At 46.5% G+C, this 23,573-nt stretch overlaps 1 protein-coding gene and 2 non-coding genes across 5 annotated transcripts in view; all 3 read right to left on the minus strand.

Moving 5' to 3' along the window:
* The window catches only part of ZFR (zinc finger RNA binding protein), a 59,413-nt gene extending 36,349 nt beyond the window's left edge, over positions 1–23,064 (minus strand). For 2 of the 3 annotated variants that reach the window (XR_006387445.1, XM_044276404.1), the window contains exons 1-8: positions 22,979–23,064; positions 10,421–10,560; positions 7,373–7,454; positions 4,584–4,866; positions 2,810–2,948; positions 1,441–1,686; positions 689–933; positions 91–282 (exon numbers count right to left, since the gene is read on the minus strand). Coding sequence is in view for 2 of the 3 variants with exons in the window: in XM_044276404.1 (XP_044132339.1) it covers positions 91–282; positions 689–933; positions 1,441–1,686; positions 2,810–2,948; positions 4,584–4,866; positions 7,373–7,454; positions 10,421–10,457 (1,224 nt within the window). In the remaining variant the exon portion in view is untranslated. The remainder of the gene's footprint in view (positions 1–90; positions 283–688; positions 934–1,440; positions 1,687–2,809; positions 2,949–4,583; positions 4,867–7,372; positions 7,455–10,420; positions 10,561–22,978) is intronic. The other variant, XM_044276405.1, reaches the window with a different exon arrangement.
* On the minus strand, positions 382–510 carry LOC122925278. The gene has a single exon (XR_006387591.1). It is a non-coding gene; the product is annotated as a small nucleolar RNA SNORA66 (small nucleolar RNA).
* Positions 7,156–7,290, minus strand: LOC122925277. Its single transcript, XR_006387590.1, has one exon. It is a non-coding gene; the product is annotated as a small nucleolar RNA SNORA66 (small nucleolar RNA).
* Positions 23,065–23,573: the final 509 nt, after the last annotated feature.

The following is a 23,573-nucleotide window of genomic DNA, read 5'->3' on the forward strand; positions in this document are numbered from 1 at the left end:
TCGAATGGATTTTTACTTAGAAAAAGAAGAAGAGAGCACTAGAGTGCATACAGAAGTCAGACATTACAGAATTAGGAAACATAGATGTACCTTCTGGTGTTTAGCACCTCTGATGTGGGCAGCATATGCATCTGCCCCTGTGCAAGAGACATCACAAAGCTCACAGCGGAGCTGGTTCGGGGTCCCACGGACAGCTGTGCTGCTGCTGGTTGTGTTTTGGGAGGCTTTTAAGGCAGCTTCTTTTTTCTTGTGCTTTTGTCCTTCTAAATGCTCCTTATAGGTCTGTTGTGTATATATAAAAAAAATAATATGAAGACAAATGTAATAAATCAATGCAAGCCACTACAGTCCTAAAATATACTGCAGTCTCGTATAACGAAAGCTTGTTGTGCAGAACTATAAAGCCACAGAATCAATTCTATAGCTTTTCAGTTTCTACATCGGTTACTCTAGCAAACGTGTTCCCCTTGCTTCTGCAACTGGCTGCAGGGCTAGTGATCTAGTTTGCACCTAAAGACAAACATAAAAAGCATGTATGCAGGAGTGTGTGGCGCAATGACAACGCTGGACACTGACTGATAGAGACTATGTATGACAAATGGGTCACTTATTCCCCAAAAAAAGTAAACGGATAAAAAAACAAAAACAAATGGGTCACTTAGAGAGGGGAAAATAATATTAGCTTCACCTGAGGTCCAGCACAGCTAATCTTGCAGACATCACAGTAATGGATCTGAGGTGGTTTGGGCGGCTGCTTAGGCTTAAGTTGCTTAGTCTGAAACGGAGGCTTTTTAGTAAAGTTGCTCCCGGTCCAGGCGGCTGTGGCGGCGGCAGCTGCAGCGGCTGCGGCTTGTTTTTGCTGTTGCTGCTGCTGTTGATAATAGGAAGATGCAGCCGAATACACTGCAGCTTCATAACCAGAGTAGGTTGAACCTGTTGGATAATTTAGAAAAATGCATTATAACTCACTAAGGCGAGGGGTCAGCAACCTCCAGTATTCCTGCTGTTCTGAAACTACAACTCCCAGAATGCTCCTTTGGGAGATACAACAGCTGAAAACACAGTGCATGCTGGGTATTGTAGCTTTAGAGCAGTTGGGAGTGCCAAAGGTTGCTAACCCCTACTGCCTACTCCAAGGCAAAAACGTGCATTACAGGTAAGGTCACACTTCTGTTCAACTGATTGAGTTCATCGGATCCAGCCTAGCCAGATATTGCTGTTTACCGCTGGACCCGGCCTTTTTCTGGTGACATGACAGATTTTGGCCGAACAGAAACAGCACTTTTATCAGAAAGCAGCCCAACGCCCACCAGATTCCAATAAAGGGGTCTGGTGGTGAACGCCAGTATCTGGCTAGGCCGGATCCGGTGAACTTTGGCAGGCTGTAATCTGTTGCGCCGAGGTGTGAACCTACCACTACATGCTAAGAAGAGTACTTACCAGAGTAAGTAACAGCAGTGGTGCTGTAGGTGGCGCTCTGAGAGTAGGAGGGTACCACAGTCGCTGCAGCAGCAACAGGTTGCACAGTGGAGGATACAGGGTAAATAGAGAAGGTAGTTGTAGCCGGACTGGGGTTGGCAGGTTTGATTGCTGTTACTTGACGAGTCTGTTGCGCTTGAGTGTACTGTGCAGCACCCTGGCTGTAGCCAGCCTTGGGAGCAACTGGAAGAGACAAGGCGAAAGGAGCTGGTACACAAGAGGAAGAAAAGATGTATTGCAGAAAACAATGTGGTTTAGTTGCATGGTTTATAAATAAGTAAATATTTGTACAAGGCTGACAAAATTAGGAGAATATTTTACACCCAGAACACTAGTGGCCAAAATATCGTCACAGAGGACCATCTCTGAGCATATACTACAAGCTGGACAGCTAATACAGATGCTACTGGTGTCCTCATGTCATTGGGCAGAAAGAAAATGCAGACTGAACAAGGTATTAGTCTAAATCTTCTTCTCTTTCATCCCTTCTGTGGCACTGACTTCACTTAAAGGGTTCCTATCACCTCGTTTTGACATAATTAGCTATCAGACACTAGCGATCCGCTAGTGTCTGCTCTACCAAACAATGCTATTATAATACCTTTGTGTGCAGCCGTTTGCCTAAAAAACAAACTTTTATTGATATGCTAATGAGCCCCTAGGTCTTTTCAGCACCTAGAGGCTCGGTCTACTCACACAAAATGCCGCCCAGCGCGTCCCTGCAGCCCGCCCATCTCCTCTGGAATGCGATCCTCCCTCTGAGCCAGCGGACGAATTCTCGCGCCTGCGCGTCTGTATTCGGGGCAGTGAATGTCTGACCGCTCCCTGCACAGACATCTCCACTGCGCCGATTACGTCAGAGTGCTCCGAGAACAGATGGCGCAGTGAAGATGCCGGCGCAGGGAGCGTTCAGACAGTCACTGCGCCGAATACAGACGCGCACGGCGCAGGTGCTAGAATTCGTCCGCTGGCTCAGAGGGAGGATCGCATTCCAGAGGAGATGGGCGGCTGGAGGGACACGCTGGGCGGCATTTTGTGTGAGTAGACCGAGCCTCTAGGTGCTGAAAAGACGCCCCCATAGCACCTAGGGGCTCATTAGCATATCAATAAAAGTTCGTTTTTTAGGCAAACTGCTGCACACAAAAGGTATTATAATAGCATTGTTTGGTAGCGCAGACACTAGCGGATCGCTAGTGTCCGATAGCTAATTATGTCAAAACGAGGTGATAGGAACCCTTTAAACCCTTAAGTTTTAGATGATTAAAGTCTATTATTGTTTAACATGTCATTGATATTCTCCCTCCCCGAAAAAAATTACAAAATGACCTACCTGTCTGGTAGTAGGACTCAGCCACAGATTGCTGGGGCTGGGCAGCAGCGGCTACAGCAGTTGCAGTCGGCTGCTGATAGTACTGCTTGCTGTCATAGGCTACAGCTGGCGCCGTAGACCTCACGTAAGAATATGAATCCTAAAGGAAAAATTGAAATGGCGCTTTTGAGTAATTTATGTAAAAGGTACCGAAAAGGTCCAACTGCGGAAATATTTATTATAAATCTAAGTGTGGAGAACGCAGACATCCAGTAAAAGATATTGGCCGGAAACCTATACATTATACCTAACAACATCTAGTGTGGAAACCATAACAAATACATCTGACTGATATGCAGGCAAAATATTGATAACCGCAACTTTCACAAAATTTCCCATGCAAATTAAAGGGATTTTCAGTTTTTTCCTTATTTTTTTTTTAAACTGATGACCTACCTCTGATCGGTGGGGGGGCTATTACCTGGGACCCCTGCCGATCAGCTGTTTGAGAAGGCAGTGGCGCTCGCTGTAACGCTGCGGCCTTCTCTCTGCTTTTACTAGGCTGACTGATGAGACGTTCAAGTGAATGGGGCCGAGCTGTAATAACTAGGGATCGACAGATTATCAGAGTTGCCGATAGTCATGATTTTTAAAGTGATCAGCATGTAACCATGCCGATAATGCATCCAGCGCGCTATCACAGAACATGAGCGCGCTGCTGTCAGCGCCATGTTCCCTCAGCAGCACAGGGGAGAAGGAGTCACTCTCTGCTCCTGTGCCGTGCTGCCAATGAGGAGAGACGGGGGAAGGAGAAGAGGCGGGCGCACTGCGCCACCAATGATGATTAACGTCTAATACAAATACAGGAGGCGGTGCCCAGCCTATATGACAGGAAGCTGCGACCCGAGGGGTTAACTGCACCCGCTGAATGCAGCTCCGAGACAGGGTGCCGGCTATGTGATTCTGCGCCGACACACCCGCCTCCTGTATTAAATGTATAAGAAGGCAATGGCGTTCACAGGAGGTGGCTAACAGCCGATCAACGGGGGTCTCAGGTGTTTGACCCCCAAGATTAGATACTCATGACCTATCAAAAAGATAGGTCAGCAGTAAAAATACATCTCAGAAAACCCCTTTTAAGCTCACCATTAAAGCGGTATTTTGGTTGTAGCGAGTTATTCCCCATCTACAGGACAGATGATAACTTAGCTCTGCGAGGGTCCTACTGCTGGGACCCTCAACAATTACGAAAACAGGGACCCCAAACCCTACAGGACCCCGGAAATGAATGGAGTGGCAGGTCATACATGCACACTGCCATTCCATTCATCTCTATGGGAGTTTCCGGAGACAAGGTTTTACATCAATCAACAATTTCTGGAATTCCCACACAGATATATGGAAGAGCAGTGCTGCATGTTTGACCTGCCGACCCATTCATTTCAGGGGTCCTGCATGGCACAGAGTCCCTGTTTTCATGATTGGTGAGGAACCCTGCTGCTCTGTTCCATAAGGGCCCCAGGCGTAGGACCCCCACTGGTCTATTAGTTATTCACTATCCTGTGGATAGGTGATAACTTGCTATAACCGGAATATCTCTTTAAAACCAGTGCCATAACTAATAATTTCTGGAATTTGGTGGGGGGTGACTGGTCAGAAGAACCCATAAAGGGAATTTGCAGTACTTTATTAAAATCAACCTCCAAAAGTTAATAAATTACAGTGTGAGCCATCACAAAAATCAATAAACCATACAACCCTTGAGTAAAAATTATTCTGCCAAATATTATAGTACCTGGTAGTTCTGCGTTGTGACAGGAGGTGGCGGCGGCGGAGCCTCTTGTTGCCGCTGAGCATAGCCGTAATCTGTCGCTGTATGACCTGTGGGGTAACCACCATAAGCTGCAGCGGTAGCAGCGGCGGCCACAGCGACTGGTGCAGGTCGGGCTACAGCCACGGTGGCTGCTGCAGGGGCATATGCTGCTGTCACAGTGTGAGCAGCTACTGGAGCCTGGTGCACAGTGTAACTGCCCACAGTCGTTGGATGGGAATAGGCAACTCCTGATGCTGGCTGTTGGCTGTGGATAAATTAAAAATGACTTTTTTTTTCAGTGTTTAAACTCGTAAACCAATATAGTCCCAATTAAGACTATCTGCTGAAGCTATATACATTTCGGTTAGGGCTGAAACGATTACTCGATTGAATCGAGTAACTCTTCAAAAAAAAAATCCTCGATGCAGATTTGTTTGTGTCATGTGACCACGGAGCATGAGTGAAGCGCTTGCCATTTCTCACCGCTCCGTGGTCACCTGCCGGCCCGCACTGCACTGTATCCTCAGGACAGCGTGCACTTACTATGATCTAAACGCTGTGTGACGTCAGGACAGTGCAGCGCGTGGAGAAAATTATGGACAAGCTGTGGAGCGGTGCCCCTACAGGAGAGGTAAGTACTTTATTTCACTGGTGGCACTGGGGACACGGCTAGGAGGAGGCAGCTGATGGCACTGAGGGTGGGGTGAGTGAGGAGTTTTTATAAAGAAACATTTTTTTGTTATTAGAGTACTCGGTAGAATACTCAATTACAAAAATAGTCGAAAGCTGCAGCCCTAAGTTCGGTCAACACCCTACCAATATGTGATAAATGTAACTAAGTAATAATTCATTACTTTTCTCATGCTTTCTCTTCAAACTGTAAGAAAAGGGCGGCCCATACCCATGTCTGACTGGCCATATTCTCCCCTACTTAAAAGCTTCAAAAGCAAATAACTGTTGGACCATACTGCACAACTAAAGGTCTTTAAAGGGAACCTGTCACCGGGATTTTGGGTATAGAGCTGAGGACATGGGTTGCTAGATGGCCACTAGCACATCCGCAATACCCAGTCCCCATAGCTCTGTGTGCTTTTATTGTGTAAAAAAAACTATGTAATACATATGCAAATTAACCTGAGATGAGTCCTGTACGTGAGATGAGTCAGGGACAGGACTCATCTCAGGTTAATTTGCATATGTATCAAATCGTTTTTTTGACACAATAAAAGCACACAGAGCTATGGGGACTGGGTAGTGCGGATGTGCTAGCGGCCATCTAGCAACACATGTCCTCAGCTCTATACCCAAAATCCCAGTGACAGGTTCCCTTTAAACGCTTACTTAGTGAAGGAAAGGAAATCAAGTCAGTGACGGGTGATGAGCAATGGTTGGGGCAGGTGATGGTGCAAGCCACAAGTTGCCCAACATTTTTTACAGAAGAGTAAAAAGACTCCACTTAATTTTGAGGAGTATGAATTTTGTGAATAAAATTATATATTTCTGCATGGAAACCATTGCTAGTCTCCCATGCAGAAATAAAAGTAGACAGTTTTACATTTATCCAACATCATACACTATACATAAGACCACTGCTGCCATACACAGCGCCCACCTGACGCTGCCATACACAGCATTCAACGCAAAGAATCAAGTGAGTTGTACCTGTCACTGTTTTAAATGTCATTTTATGAGCCAAAGCCAAGAGTGAATTCAATAGAAATGAGCAGTGTAAATCTTCCCTTTAAGCATTTACCTTTCCTTAAAAACTGCTTGTGCGATTCCAGCAGTGCAGCATTTCATGAGCATTCTTTATTAAAGGGGTGGTTCTGCGACTGCTGACTGGCCGGTAGTGTCTGTACATCAGTGACACGTCATGAAGTTCAGGTGCACACATTCCTATACTGTCACACTGAGAGCATCACTGCTGCTGCCTGTAAAGGCCTGCTCAAAGCCTGGCATATATGTGCAGGCCAAGGTTTTAGCAGAGCAGGCACAGACAGGAGCAGCAATGTGCTATGCTCCTGATAAAATTCTGAGCCAGTGCCATGTTTGAAAGGACTGTCCTAGTTGAATGAAAACGCAGGCAACCCCTTTACATGTAGTAAAATAACAATACTTGATAACTATCCCATTTCTCCTCTGCTGCTTCCAGTGGTGAGCTTTGGTCTTTCCTACTGCTGTTTGTCTTCAAGGCCAGAGCGGTGATGTTCGGTGCATACAGGTCACCACTGCAGCCATGTATTGCTGAGGCCAGTGGCGACCTATGTGCATGGAACATCACAGCTGCAGCCAGGAAGATGACCGGAGCCCTTAGGACTGGGGAGAAAGGCGATGAGTACTGATTCTTCCAGCATGGCTAAGTGCCATCCTGCTAGTTATTTGCTCCCTTTAGGGTGCATTTATGATCAGTGACTACATATCGGCTGTACTGTCTAATAGTAGTATGAAATAAACCTTTGTACCATAAGATGCTCAGTCTGCAGTTGTCCCACCATGCTTTACACTGCAGACCTGCATGTAGTTGCAGTGTATAAACATTAAGGGAATTGTCTGAGAATGTACTGGCACAGAAGCTAGGACCGCTGCCACATTTCCAAGGGCCAGGCGCTTCTAGAACCAAAATTTATTATAGCAAACATGTTCCCCTTGCTTCAGCAACAGCATGCTGGGCTAGTGATCTTGTTTGCAAGGAAAAAATGTCCACGTACAAAGTATTATAAAGCATCTTTCGTCAGTACTATTAACATTAAGAAGATGACTCCACATCTTACCTGTACTGAGCTGCACCACCGTGGGTAAATCCAAAGTAGTTGCCAGTAGCCATTTTGGCTTCTTCACCCAGCCGGCTGGGCACTGATTGAAAACAAAAAAAAAAAAGAATAAAAATCACATTATTCATGTGACGAAACAAAATACATTATGACAACAGATATAGGGTTAACACGTTCGCTCAGGACCGTGACTGAGGTTCATGGCTCATTAAACCTTACATTGAGAACCCTGCGGCGTCCTGCCGGTTATTCTATTATTATATTTGATAAGTGACACAGCAGCAAACCCAAGGCCTCAACGCTGCTTTACAGCTACTTGAGTTGAGGCTCGGCAAAGCAGGAAACCCGATCCTTGTACCACAAGCAACTGCAGCGATCAATGATATTAACGATGGGAAGGACGCAAGATTTTATTCTGACACAAAGGTCCAGGCAAAGCCAGATGGGCAGCAATTTGTAAAAATACATAGGATAACACCATCGAGTTGCAAAAGGACTTGTCTTGGACAGACCCAATATTTTGTCTCACATGCATATTTTTATGCATCATTGGCTCAGACGAGCTGCAATCAAATTTCTGCTTGGTGTGCGTTGAAGTCTGTGACTACTTAGGAGACTGCCTACAATTTAAAGGGGTTGTCCCATCTGGGACATTGACTGCTTATCACTAGGACATGCCACTAATGTCAGATAGAAACGGGTCCCACACCTACCTCCAGAGAAGAGAAGGGAGAGCATCTGCACATGTGCAGCCTCCTTTCAACGGCATGGAAGGTCTGAAAATAGCTAATGCTGGCTTGGCTATTCACGGCAGTCCCATGAAGGTGAATGGAGAGGTTTCTGCACTTAGGCGGTTCAAACTCCATTCACCACTAAGGGACTTCAGAGAACAGCCGAGAATGCTTGCTCTGCTATTTTCGGACCTCCCATAGAGATGAATGGAGAACATTGTGCACATGCATGGTGTGCTCTCCTTCACTTGAAGGGCACAGAGGTTGGACCGGCACCTTAACTGACATAGGTGGCATATTGTAGCGATATGCCACCTAGGTCAAAGATGGGCAAGCCTGGTTAATACATTCACTGCATGAACCTACTAGTTTAGGTGAATTCTTTAATAGACACTGAACCAGCAGGGTACATAAAATTCAGAGGCACACAGGGCTGCTGCCACTGTGCTACCAGATGGCGCCATGCTGTGGATATCTCCACCCATAGATGCACTGCTCTATAAAGAACCAAATAGGAAACCGGATACCTGGAACCCCCGCCAACCCGCTGCTTGAAGAGGAGGCAGGGCTCCATTAGAGCGCAGCTTCCTTTTTCATTACACTACGTGTCGTCTTCTGTGGAGCGGAGGCATGGTGTAATTACAAGTACTCGCTCCATTCAAGTGATTTACACTGCACTTCCAAGACAACGGGCAATGTAATTAACAGAAAACAGCGCTCACATGGAGTGTCCCCTTCTCTTTAAACAGCTGATCAGTGGGGGTGCCAGACCACCGCCCATCAGATATTGATGACCTAGCCTGAGGATAGGTCATCAATATATATGGCCTACAAAAAAGTTACACATCAGACAGAATGACCTGCGTTATGCCTACTACAGGGCCTGAGGTCATGGAGCATGACTTTACTGAATGTGTTCCCAGGCGTTACACCTTACAGACATTACACTGTATTATCAGTTTATGGCCTCATGCACACGGCCGTTGTTTGGGTCAGCATCCGAGCCTCCATTTTGGCAGCTCGGGTGCGGACCCATGCACTTCAATGGGGCTGCAAAAGATGCGGACAGCACTCAGTGTGCTGTCCGCATCCGTGGCCCTGCAGAAAAATAAATAAAAATAGAACATGTCCTATTCTTGTCCGTTTTGCAAACAAGAATAGGCATTTCTACAATGGGCCGCCCGTTCTGTAAATTGCGGAAGGCAATTGCGGGCCGCAAAAAAACAGCACGGTCGTGTGCATGAGGTCTATCCCTGCTGAATTCCTGTAAGGACTCATTCACAAGGCTGTGTGGTTATGGTATATATAGTTCTTGACAAAAAGGAGCATACACTAAAATATGAACTCAGGAAAACACTTTCCTACCAAAACGTTGGCTTTTTGCTTCTATCAAATGTTATCAGCTCCTCTGTTTCGTGTGACTGCAGTGTGAAACAAGCGATTCCAAAGATAAGGCGACGTTAAAGGGCTTCTGTCACCCCACTAAAGTCATATTTTTTTTTTGGGCTAGTTACATTCCTTATAGTGCGATATATGAAAATATAATGGTGTTACTTACTTTCATTCAGCAGTTTCTTATTAAAACAAAGTTTTATAATATGTAAATCAGGTCTCTACCAGCAAGTAGGGCGTCTACTTGCTGGTAGCCGCCGCAAAAAACCGCCCCCTCGTCGTGTTGATTGACAGGGCCAGCCGCAACCTCCTCCTCCGGCCGGCCCTGTCAGCATTTTAAAAATCGCGCGCCTCTGTTCATTCGGCGCAGGCGCTCTGAGATGAGGAGGCTCGTCTCCTCAGAACCCCCTCAGTGCGCCTGCGCCAATGACATCACCGAAAGAGAAGACGTCATCGGCGCAGGCGCACTGGGGGAGTTCTGAGGAGACGAGCCTCCTCATCTCAGAGCGCCTGCGCCGAATGAACAGAGGCGCGCGATTTTTAAAATGCTGACAGGGCCGGAGGAGGAGATCGCGGCTGGCCCTGTCAACACGACGAGGGGGCTTTTTTTGCGGCGGCTACCAGCAAGTAGACGCCCTACTTGCTGGTAGAGACCTGATTTACATATTATAAAACTTCGTTTTTATAAGAAACGGCTGAATGAAAGTAAGTAACACCATTATATTTTCATATATCGCACTATAAGGAATGTAACTAGCCCAAAAAAAATAAAAATAATGACTTTAGTGGGGTGACAGAAGCCCTTTAAGAAGCTACAATTTACTACACTGCCAAAGCTGAACCATCGATGTACATTCAGTTCAGGGCACAGATCTAGCACGCAGCCGAGCAAACACTAGATGCGTGGCATAAAAGATGTACTTACCATAGGTGAATGAAACTACAGGGCAGATAGGAATCATGGGTTCTTCTTTCTGGTATCAAGCTAAAAAAAAAAAAAAACTTCAAAGCCTGGTCATAACTCACACAGACAGGAGCGAGAAGTCACGGATCCTGTTCAGAAACCTGCAAGGAAGGAGAGGAACACATTCAGTTCGAGAACAGAGGGCTGCAAGCAGCTTATATCTAATCTGCCGTCTTATTACTGCCTTCTCAGAGCTGATGAGGAGGATGAGAAATCTGGAGACGCAGATTTCCCTCATCACAACGAGAAGGTCACATAACTCTGTTTCAATCAAGAAACCAAATGCTCTGCGTGAAAACAAATGACAAACCGAGCGTGGCACAAACAAGCCAGTCACATCGCTAATGATGCAGTCAGGAACACGAGCTTCATTACTGCCCCCCAACACGTGTCACACAAGGTCATCAATGCTCACGGCAGAACGAGAACCAAAGAAATGGACGATGGCAGGACCAAGGAGGCACAGACGTGGCAATCAGACGAGCAAAGATAAAAGCAAAAACTCCAGTTAAAGGGGTTCTCTGGGACTTCTTACATCACTGATCATTGGGGGTCAGACACCCGATCAGCTGTTTGAGAAAGCAGTGGGGCTCGCAGTAGCACCGTGGCCTTTTCTTAGTTTAGCTTAGGCCACGTGATGTCACGGTCATCAGTCACTTGGCTTTGGCACCGTGAATATCTCTGAGCTACGATATAAAGCACATCTGCCTTCTCAAACAGCTGATTGGCAGGGGTCCCAGGTGTCGGACCCTCACTGATCAGATACTGCTGACCTATCCACAGTGGACATCAATATCAGATGGGTGGAGTTCCAACACCAAGCAAAAGATAATCACGGCCAGCTCCAATGCAGAGGTCCAGGGCACTCCAACAAAGGCAAACTTGAAAAGAAAGTTAATTCCAGCCTCCAGATAAAACAATGGAATCCTTTACTGAAAAAAATAGAATAAATTCCAGGTATGCCAAACACAGTGCACAGAAAAACGCACCTCCTGTGACAGAGCCGGACGCGGAAAACACCCTCCATTGTGTGGTAGCGGTGTACTGCAGCTCAGCACCCATTCAAGTGAAAAAAAATAAAAATAAAACTTTAATAGGCTAATAAAAAAAATTTAATTAAAAATGCTTAACAGGACCCCCCCCCCCCGCCAGGATTTATTAATACAGGCCCAGATTATTTTTATTTTTTTTACAGTGTAGCAGAGTACATTTCTCAGCCAACCAAAGACAATGGAAAGTCCGTGGAAAAATCCTATTCAAATTAACGGAGCCGCTAACACAAAGGCTGCTCTGTTGTAAAGTAACAATGACCAACCAGGGGGTCATTGGCTCCTAAACTAAAAAGATTTAGGATTTTAGTCGCCAAATTTAAAATGCATATAATAAAAAATAAAATAAAAAAGGACTTTGAGGTCACAGCAGTGAGCCAGCACTACATATAGGAGAAAACCACATAGCTCTCACATCCAGGGACATCTTCTGGGGGACAAGGTGACTAAAAATGGCGAATTGCGTGGTTTAGAGTTTTTTCTTCTGTTACGGCCTTCACCGAGCGGAAATATTTTTTAATATCTCACACTTTTTGGGACGTGGCGATATGTAATATGTTTATTCTTTGTGAATTTTATAGGTAAAACTGGGAAGGGGGCCATTTAACCCCTTAAGGACTCAGGGCGTACCGGAACGTCCTAACTTTAACTAGGCATTCCGGCGCCACGGGGGTTAATCGCAACGGGGTGCCGGCTGAAATCATTCAGCCGGCATCCTGTCACAACGCCAGGGGGGGGGGGGGGGTCATGTCCGCGACCGCGGGGATCATAAACTTTTAAAATGCCCAAAATGCCGATTTGCACCCTTTTCTGCACTACCGCAAAAATCATACCCTACCCAAGATAATCGCCAAAAAACTATGGCTCTTAGACTATGGAAACACAAACATTTTTTGGGTTTTAAAAATGAAGTCATTGTATAAAACTTACCCAAATAAAAAAAATTGTATACATATTAGGTATCACTGCGTCCGTGACAACCTGCTCTATAAAATTACCACATTATCTAACCTGTCATATGAATGTTGTAAATAACAAAAAAAAACGTGCCAAAAAAGCTATTTCTTGTTACCTTGCCGCACTAAAAGTGTAATATAGAGCAACTGAAAATCATATGTACCCTAAACTAGTACCAAAAAAACTGCCACCCTATCCCGTAGTTTCTAAAATGGGGTCACTTTTTTGGAGTTTCTACTCTAGGGGTGCATCAGTCCAGCAAAATCTGGCTTCCAAAAACCATACGGCGCACCTTTCACTCTACGCCCCGCTGTGTGGCCGTACAGTAGTTTACTGCCACATATGGGGTGTTTCTGTAAACTACAGAATTAAGGCCATAAATAACGAGTTTTGTTTGGCTGTTAACCCTTGCTTTGTAACTGGAAAAAAATATATATTAAAATGGAAAATCTGCCAAAAAAGTGAAATTTTGAAATTGTATCTCTATTTTCCATTAAATCTTGTGCAACACCTAAAGGGTTAACAAAGTTTGTAAAATCAGTTTTGAATACCTTGAGGGGTGTAGTTTCTAAGGGCTCTTTCACACCTGCGTTATTGTCTTCCGGCATAGAGTTCCGTCGTCGGGGCTCTATGCCGGAAGAATCCTGATCAGTTTTATCCTAATGCATTCTGAATGGAGAGAAATCCGTTCAGGATGCATCAGGATGTCTTCAGTTCCGGAACGGAACTTTTTTTGGCCGGAGAAAATACCGCAGCATGCTTCGCTTTTTGCTCCGGCCAAAAATCCTGAAGACTTGCCGCAAGGTCGGATCCGGAATTAATGCCCATTGAAAGGCATTGATCCGGATCCGGCCTTAAGCTAAACGTCATTTCGGCGCATTGCCGGATCCGATGTTTAGCTTTTTCTGAATGGTTACCATGGCTGCCGGGACGCTAAAGTCCTGGCAGCCATGGTAAAGTGTAGTGGGGAGCAGCATACTTACCGTCCATGCGGCTCCCGGGGCGCTCCAGAGTGACGTCAGGGCGCTGCAGGCGCATGGATGACGTGATCGCATGGCACGTCATCCATGCGCATGGGGCGTTCTGACGTCATTCTGGAGCGCCCCGGGAGCCGCACAGACTAAGTATGCCGCTCCTACTATGGCAACCAGGACTTTAATAGCGTCCTGGCTGCCATAGTAACACTGAAAGCATTTTGAAGATGGATCCGTCTTCAAATGCTTTCAGTACACTTGCGTTTTTCCGGATCCGGCGTGTAATTCCGGTAAGTGGAGTACACACCGGATCCGGACAACGCAAGTGTGAAAGATGCCTTAGATGGGGTCACTTTTATGGAGTTTCTACTCTAGGGGTGCATCAGGGGGCTTCAAATGGGACATTGTGTCAAAAAACCAGTCCAGCAAAATCTGGCTTCCAAAAAACCATACGGCGCACCCTTCACTCTACGCCCCGCTGTGTGGCCGTACAGTAGTTTACGGCCACATATGGGGTGTTTCTGTAAACGGCAGAGTCAGGACAATAAAGATACAGTCTTGTTTGGCTGTTAACCCTTGCTTTGTTAGTGGAAAAAATGGGTTAAAAAGGAAAATTAGGCAAAAAAATGAAATTCTCAAATTTCATCCCCATTTGCTAATAACTCTTGTGGAACACCTAAAGGGTTAACAAAGTTTGTAAAATCAGTTTTGAATACCTTGAGGGGTGTAGTTTATAGAATGGGGTTATTTTTGGGCGGTTTCTATTATGTAAGCCTCGCAAAGTGACTTCAGATTTGCTTCTAAACCTTGTAACATCCCCAAAAAATTAAATATCATTCCCAAAATAATTCAAACATGAAGTAGACATATGGGGAATGTAAAGTCATCACAATTTTTGGGGGTATTACTATGTATTACAGAAGTAGAGAAAGTGAAACTTTGAAATTTGCTAATTTTACCAAATTTTTGGTAAATTAGGTATTTTTTTTATGCAAAAAAAAATATTTTTTTTTACTTCATTTTACCAGTGTCATGAAGTACAATATGTGACGAAAAACCTCTCTCAGAATGGCCTGGATAAGTCAAAGTGTTTTAAAGTTTTTAAGCACCTAAAGTGACACTGGTCAGATTTGCAAAAAATGGCCAAGTCCTTAAGGTGAAATAGGGCTGAGTCCTTAAGGGGTTAAACTTTTAGTATTTTGGTGTGTTTTTTTATTTAATAACCATTTCTTCCCTTAGGGACTAGAACCTGGATCTTTTCATCCCTTTTGCTATTCACCCTGATAGAGATTTATCAGGGTGAATAGGATCTCACACATCTCCCTGCTGCCCTGTGCACACAGCAGCAGGGAGCTGAACATGGTAGCCAGGGCTCCAGTAGCGTCCTGGCTGCCATGGTAACGATCCGAGCCCCAGCAGTGTAATCTGCCACCAATGGAGGGGATGGGACCCTGTGGCCACCATATAACAATGGGAGGGGGGGGGGCCCGCTTTAGTCCTTCGACAAGTAGTTTTTTAATAAAAAATTCCACACCCCTGACTCACTATATAGAAAATGTACTAATGCTACGTTATAAATGTGAGATTCTTGGCAAATACATTTTGTACAAACATCTTTGTGCCTGTCCGCCAACGACAAGGCGATCTCTCTAGCAGAAAGCACAACTTTTCCCACTAAAAAATAGTTCTTGTAAGGGTAAGTGAACAGAAAAAAAGAAGTTAAATCAGGGATGAAAAATTTAAACAGAAAATGGCCGCATCAGGAAAGGGTTAAAATGGCAATGTGAATAGCCCCATAGACGTCTAAATCTCTGAAAATGGCTGTCATGTGAACGCACCCAAAGCCTGTTACTCTGCAAATACACAGAAGCAGATACCTACACCAGGAAAATGGCTCAAACCTTTAGTAAAGAACTGAAATAATGACGTTTTAGTCTAAAATGAGTAGAATGCAATAATAAAAAATAAAAAAACACTAAGGTGCCCATAGCCTTTAAAGAACCTTCATTTGTATAGAAAAATGAGTCCCATTTCATTACAATAAACCAAAAGACACAGGGCAGGTGCTCCAAATTCTGATGTATTTTTTTTATTTGGAAATCTGCCTCAATGTGAACAGAGCCTAACCAGGAGTTTCCTGTAAATAAACATTACTCTTGAATCAGGAAAGGTTTGTACCACAGCAACTCTAGATGCTGCGAAATATTCAGGATTACTTACCGGTAATCATTTTTCCATGAGCCCATGACAGCACCCTTGAGAGAGAGAGTCTCCATCCATCCAGGACAGGAACTTTTGTGGAGAGTTCTTAAGGAGGGGCGCTGCCCCTGTAGCACCAGAACTTGTCCTAAACACCGTTTTTTTGGGGGGACTTTGCACCACTTATTTATTTTATATTTATTTACATAAGTATTTCATGCATATGAAACTGAAAACATAGGGTGGGAATAAATCCCGGGTGCTGTCATGGGCTCGGGGAAAAATGATTACCGGTAGGCAATCCTTAATTGCCCCTACGTCCATGACAGCACCCTTGAGAGACGACTAAAATAGAACTAGGGGGACTACCGCTTGTAACACTATCCTCCCGAAGGATAGACAATCATTAGAGTCTAAATCTAACTGGTAGCGATGAGAAAAAAAAAAAAAAAAAAAAAAAAAAAAAGACAGTACATGGAGACTTCCAGGGGGCCTGCTGAGGAATAGGCCATAACGATAGCCCCCACTACCCATCTGGCTAGGGTTCTAGATGAAACCTTATTACCCCCTTTTTCCCCCCAAACTGCACAATAAGCCTAGAGGATTTCCTCCGCTGACTGGTGACATTCAGATAATGAGACAGGCATCTTTTAACGTCTAGACCAGGGATCAGCAACCTTCGGCACTCCAGCTGTGGTGAAACTTCGACTCCCAGCATGCACACTTGCTTAGCTGTTTTCAAAACTCCCATAGAAGTGATTGGAGCATGCTGGGAGTTGTAGTTTCACCACATCTGGAGTGCCGAAGGTTGCTGACCACTGGTCTAGACAATGGAGCCTCCTCTCCTTCTCAGGCCTCTTGCGTTCACTATACTGGCCTTTTTTTTTGTTCAGTATGCGTTACTTATACTGAACCATTAATTTCAATGGGTCAGCAAAAAAAAAAAAAATGAAGTGTCTCTCCGTGTGCATTCCGTTTCTGTATTTCCGTTCTATTCAAAGATAGAGCATGTCCTATTATGGCCCGCAAATCACGTTCCATGGCTCTATTCAAGTCAACGGGTCCGCAAAAAAAAACGAAACACATACGCAATGTACACCTGTATGTCTTCCATATCCGTTCCGTTTTTGCGGAACCATCCATTAGAACTTTTATGCCCAGCCCAATTTTTTCCATGTAATTACTGTATATGCCATACGGAAAAACGGAACCAGAAACACTACTGAAACTACTGAATCCCTTAAGGGATTGACACAGATGAGAGAACAATCTTGGGACCTATGAACAAGAGAGACCACTTTTGGCAAAAAAGATGGGTCCGGTTTAATGAGCACCCTGTCCTCCAGGATGTTAGTACAGAGAGGAGAGGTTGAAAAGGCAGAAATCTTAGCCACTCTCCTAGCTGAGGTGATAGCCACCAAAAAATCTGTGCAATGGGGAAATCAAAAAAGGCACTCCGAGCAGAGACCTGGTCCTATATCCATAGGACAGATAACCAGAACTGGTGCTACAGGGGAAGCCCACCCCTGACTTGAGCATCGGAGCAGTTCATGCTCTCCTTTGCCCTGCGCTAAATCACGCAGGGCAAAGGCATTTTCTGGAGTTCCGGTGACGAACTGGGCACTCCATGGGGTTGCCAGGCGGAGGCTTCCACCCAGCAGTGAGCTCTGTGACATCACTGGCACTGATGGGAGGGCTTTAGTGCTGCCCTAGTCTGTAAAACAACTAGGGCAGCGCTAAAGCCCACCCATCAGAGCCGGTGACATCACCGAACACACTGGCGGGCGGAAGCTTCTGCCCAGCAGTGTGTTATTGTAAATAAAAGAGCCCTTGCCCTGCGCGATCCAGCGCAGGGCAAGGGAGAGCATCGGAGCATGAACTGCTCCGAGGCTAACATCAGGGGGGGCTACCTGGGTGAAATTATGGGTATGTCCAGGTTCAGCACTGAACCTAGACAACCCCTTTAAAGGGAACCTGTCACCCAAAAATCGCCTATTAAGCTGTTTACAGTACCTTATAGTGCTGTATAGTCGTTTCCTGATGCACTTTTTGTTAGTTTTGCAGCATGTATGCTCAGTCAGAAATCGATGTTATATTCAGCTGCTGCCCCGTGCTTCAAGTCAGGCTTGAAGTCACGGGGGCAGCGGCCTCGGCGTCTTACATGGCCCTCTCCCCGCCCCCTGCCTCTGTGACTGACAGCCGAAATCCGATTCCGGGACCGCGCTCAACGGCCGCATGCGCAGTAAAGGGCGGCAGGAGCGCGGTCCCGGCTGCCGCGCGTACTACGCGCCGTCTTACTTTCGCCGCACTGCGCATGCGCCCGACATCCTGTATCAAACGCGCCCGCGCCCGGCATCTGGGCGCGGGCGCATTTGATACAGGATGTCGGGCGCATGCGCAGCGAAAGTAAGACGGCGCGTAGTACGCGCGGCAGCCGGGACCGCGCTCCTGCCGCCCTTTACTGCGCATGCGGCCGTTGAGCGCGGTCCCGGAATCGGATTTCGGCTGTCAGTCACAGAGGCAGGGGGCGGGGAGAGGGCCATGTAAGACGCCGAGGCCGCTGCCCCCGTGACTTCAAGCCTGACTTGAAGCACGGGGCAGCAGCTGAATATAACATCGATTTCTGACTGAGCATACATGCTGCAAAACTAACAAAAAGTGCATCAGGAAACGACTATACAGCACTATAAGGTACTGTAAACAGCTTAATAGGCGATTTTTGGGTGACAGGTTCCCTTTAAGAGCTCTCCACGAAAGTTCCCGTTTCCTGTCCTGGATGGAGGCAGTCTCTCAATGGTGCCGTCATGGGCGTAGGGGAAAATTAAAGGGGTTGTCCAGGTTCAGAGCTGAACCTGGACAGCCCTCCATTTTCACCCAGGCAGCTCCCCTGACATGAGCATCGGAGCAGTTCATGCTCCGATGCTCTCCTTTGCCCTGCGCTAAATTGCACAGGGCAAAGGCATTTTTCTGAGTTCCGGTGACGTACCGGGCTCTCTATGGGGCTGACAGGAACCCCGGTGACGTCACCGGCACTGATGGGCGGGATTTGGCTCTGCCCTAGCCAGTAAAACGGCTAGGGCAGAGCTAAAGCCCGCCCCTCAGAGCCGGTGACGTCACCGAACACACCGCTAGGCGGAAGTTACCGCCCGGCAGTGTGTTATTCAAAACACAAGAGCCCGTGCCCTGCGCGATCTAGCGCAGGGCACTGGAGCGCATCGGAGCATGAGATGCTCCGATGCTAGGCTCAGGGGGGCTGCCGGGGTGAAAATAAGGGTATGTCCGGGTTCAGCTCTGAACCCGGACAACCCCTTTAAGCTGTGGATTTTGCACTGCATTAGGCCATCTTATCCCCACAGATGTGAATGAAGTGTCAATGTGCATGCTCAGCATCATGCAAACCTCCGACTACAAGAGGTCCCTCCCATTCCAAGCAGTCCGAAGCCAACGATTTAGCAGATAGCACCCATCCGGTGGATACATACCCTGTGATGGCCGAAATACCCCTTTAAAGACACGTTCACGCCGCAGTGCAGGCGATTTGAACGGGGAGTATAACTTGAATGCCTTTTATGAAACTTTTAAAAGGGGTTGTGCAGGATAGATAGATATAGATATAGAGATATATATATATATATATATATATACACACACACACACACACACACACCACGGGTTACTTGTGGTTTTTGCTGCGGATTTTCCGCAGATCTCATTCTTGCTTGAAAAGGGTAAATTATGCACAAAATGCAAAAAAAAATCTCAAATTGACGCTGCAGATTTCAAAATCCGCACACAGCAGGTCAATTTGAACAAAAAAAGCAGCGTCCACGCGATTTGTTTACTCTCATACACTTTGCTGGTACATGCAGTTTTACCGCACGAGAATCTGCACTGTGTGCAGATAGCCCAAATGTAAAAAAAAAAGAAGAAAAAAAAAAAAAAAAAGGGCTCGTTCCTACGGCCGTATGTTGGTGTCCACATCCAATCTCTGCAATTTTGCGGATCAGATGTGGACCCATTCGTTTCAATGTTTGCATCCATACCGCAAAAAAGATAGAGAATGTCCTGTTTTTGTCCACAATTGCAAACAAGAAGAGACATTTTTATCATAGAACTGGTTGTGCATTTCACAAAATGCGGAACGATCACAGGCCGGTATCAGTGTTCCATGGATCCGCAATTCACAGACCGCAAAACACATACGGCTGTCCATGTGAATGAGAGACATATATAAAGAAAACGGACACGCAGAAACCACACTGACATTTACACCGATGCAAAACAGTGTGCATGAATAAGGCCTAATGTGAACACGGCCTTAAAAAGGGTATTCTTGTGGGATGAAGTATGGATAGGGGATAACTATTAGATCAGTGGGGCCCAGTGGCTGGGACCCCAACTGATCACAAGACTGGGGGGGCGCTTACCACTGAAATGGAGCAGCAGATACAAGTGATCTGCTATTTTCACCAGCCCCATACAGGACGACTGCTCACCCCATACAGGTCCCTTGTTTGTTGGCAGCTCATCCCGTTCACACAGGACAATGTGCTGCCACTGAGCCAAAAACTTACAGGGTGCATAAAAGGACACGACCGCCCGACAAATCGGGCAATCGCAGGCACTTCCGCAAGGAGCAATGGTCAGGAATAGGGTTGTCACCATATCAAAATTTTGACTCGATACTATAATCAAACAGTCTGATCGCACGGTTTTTATTTTTTTTCTGTTTTCCGCATAGGAGATTTAAAAAAAAATATTTTTATAGTCACTTTTGGGCGTGGCGATATGTAATATGTTTATATATTTTATATCTAAAATTGGGAAAGGGGGGTGATTTGTACTTAATATGTTTTTTTTTTAAACTTTAGTTTTTATTTAATAACTATTTCCCCCCTTAGGTGCTAGAACCTGGGATCTTTTGCTCCCTTGTCCTATTCACCCTAATAGAGATCACCACCACCAACGACTAACACTGTAGTTGGAGGCGCACTCCGCCAAAGATAAGTAACCTTTTAATACAGGAGGCGAGTGCCGGCGGAAGAATCACATAGCCGGCGCTGTGACCCGTGACAATAAACCCCTCAGGCGCGGCACCTGAGGGGTTAATTGCAGAGAATCACAGCTCCCTGTCATAGAGGTCGGGTGCCGGTTATGTGATTCTGCCGCAAGCACTCGCCTCCTGTATTAAAAGGTTACTTATCTTCATTGGTGGCGCATTGGCCACAGCCCCTCCCCTCCTCCGCCCCTCTCTCTTCTTATTGGCAGCAGTGGCACGGGGGAGAGAACATGGAGCTCGCTAAGAGCGGCGCGCCATGTTATCTGATATTAGGCGGTGCAGTAGCGCAGCCTAGTATCGGTAAATGTCAAATCCCCGAATCGATACCGGTACAAAAGTATCGATTGGGTATCAATAATTCGATACCCAGTGCAGCCCTAGTCAGGAATAAACTTTTATATGAGTGTCCGTCCCAAATTATAGCCGTAAGGGCCTTAAAGGGGTATTTCTAACACATTGGCGGCATATCACTAGGATACTCCAATGTCAGAGGGGTGCGGGTCCCACCTCTGGGACCCGCTCCCATCTCCAAAATGGAGGTACGCGGTGTGCTCTCCATTCACTGCTAAGCCCTATAGCACTAAGAGTGAAGAGCACTCCCCCTCTCCATTCACCACTATCAGACTGTCAGCTATTTTCAGAACTCCCATAGCGGTGAACTCAGGGTGGACGCACATGCTCGGTCGCTCTCCCTTCACTTCGGGCAGCCCGTTTTGGAGATAGGTGCGTGTCTCAGAGGTGGGACCCACATGTATAGCACTGATGGTCTATCCTAGCAATAGGCCATCAATGTCTGAGATGGAAATACCCCTTGAAATCAACAGGGCTGGTGCAGAAGTGATGACACTTTGCTTAGGTTCACATCTGCGGTGGAGGACTTCTGTCGCAGCTTCCAGACAAAAAAATAAAATCTGAAACCCATAAGACCCCATTATAGGACCCCTCGGGCACCGTTGGTCTGTCATGTGGATCCAGCTCGTTTTTCTGCACCTATACCCAAAGACAAAAGCAATGGCGACGTGAACCTAGGCTGGAGGATCAGCAACCTACAACACTCCAGCTGTTGTGAAACTACAACTCCCAGCATGCTGCATTCTCTTCTATAGGATTTCTGAGAACAGCGCAAGTGTGTAGTGTTCAGCGAATCGGGAACCCGATTCATTTGTAAACCTAGTTAACAATGTAGCCTCCGTCCTACTGTAAAATGTATGGGCTCCGTGGATGTCTTTGCTGGCTTCCTCTCGCGTCTATGACGTGACTCTTCGTTTATTGGCATCAATTACGGTCAAAACCCGAAGCTGAACTCGGCTTCTTCAATGAGGCACAAAGCAGAGTACAGCTTTGGATTTTGACACTGTAAATGATGCAAAAACAGTGTCATGTCATCTTGCGATATTTGCGGCAACTTCACAAAGACCTCAGCGGAGCCCATACATTTTAAGGCAGGGCGGAGGCTACATTGTTAACGGAAGTTCGGATTGCTGTATCCGAAACCCGATTTGCTCAACATTACAAGTGTGCATGCTGGGAGTTGTAGTTTCACAACAGCTGGAGTGTTGTAGGTTGCCGAACCCCCGGCCTGGGTTCACGTCTCCGATGCTTTTACCTTCAGATATAGGTACAAAAAAAAAAAAAAAAAAAAAAAAAGAGCTGGATCCACAAAGTTTGGATTGCTATATCCCAGGCATGCTCAACCTGCGGCCCTCCAGTTGTTGCAAAACTACAACTCCCAGCATCCCCGGACAGCCTACAGAAGGGCGTGGTGGAAGTTGTAGTTTTACAACAAGCTGGAGGGCAGCAGGTGCTGTATCCGAACTCCATTCGCTCAACGCTACGAATGTGCTTGCTGGGAGTTGTAGTCTCACAACAGCTGGAGTGCAAGAAGGTTGCTGACCCCTGACCTAGGCTGATGTGACCAGCGCCTAATAGAGCCCATCATAGGGGCAGATGGTAAGGCTGAGAAGAAGTATGGTTGTCAGGACATGTAACACGAGGAGACAGGGGAGATGCGGCCTGCACATGTCTGAGAGACGCAATGGACGGGACCATAATCAGCAGGAAGGAGGATGATGGGGGTTATAGGGCCTAACAACACCGGTCACCCTGCGCCATTTTACCTCCCCCTTCCTAGGCCTCTGCAGCGGATTCGCCACTCCCCCCTATGGAGGAGCACGTTGACCACACCACAGCCGGTAGGCCGCATCTTCCCGCCAAACTCTACCTCACCCGACCCCACACTACAACGCGGCCTTCCCCATAGCCGCCCGCACACGTTACACACCTGTCCGCTCTTGCCAGCCTCCGTCCGTCTCCGGCCTTATCTTCAACAGGAACTGACGTCCGCCGGAGTCGTCGCACAATAATCTGAAAGGGGAGGGACCGGCGTGACGAGGGCAATGCGCTAGGGCGTAACGTCGAGCGACGGTTACGGCGGCCATGTTGTGACTGGCGGCCACAGTAGAAGTCGCTAGGTGAAAGCCTCGAATACGCGCGTCTGTGGCTCTTGGACTTGCCAACCAGTGACGTCAGCGCGTCGCGGGATCACGTGGGGTGACTGCTGGGAATATTCTGGAAGGCGGTTCTGACGGCCTCATGGAGATAACGTTTCGGCCTTGTCAGAGGGCGCGCATTTCTCAGTTTTTACCTCATGGTTCTAAGCGCCACAACTTTTTATATCCAGTTATTTTTCTATTTTAGGCAACAATTTTTCCAATTTTTGTGTTCCGTGTGTATATTATTTTTCCCCTCATAAATAAAGGGGTTGTTGGTTCGGCCAACCCTTGGGATCCACCTGCAATAAAGAGCTGGTACTTACCTGGCAGATCCTGCACCGCCACGTTGGGCTCTATTATGGGTCTGTGTACATGTGGGTTTTT

Source organism: Bufo gargarizans, chromosome 1, assembly GCF_014858855.1.
Source record: "Bufo gargarizans isolate SCDJY-AF-19 chromosome 1, ASM1485885v1, whole genome shotgun sequence".
Lineage (NCBI taxonomy): Eukaryota > Metazoa > Chordata > Amphibia > Anura > Bufonidae > Bufo > Bufo gargarizans.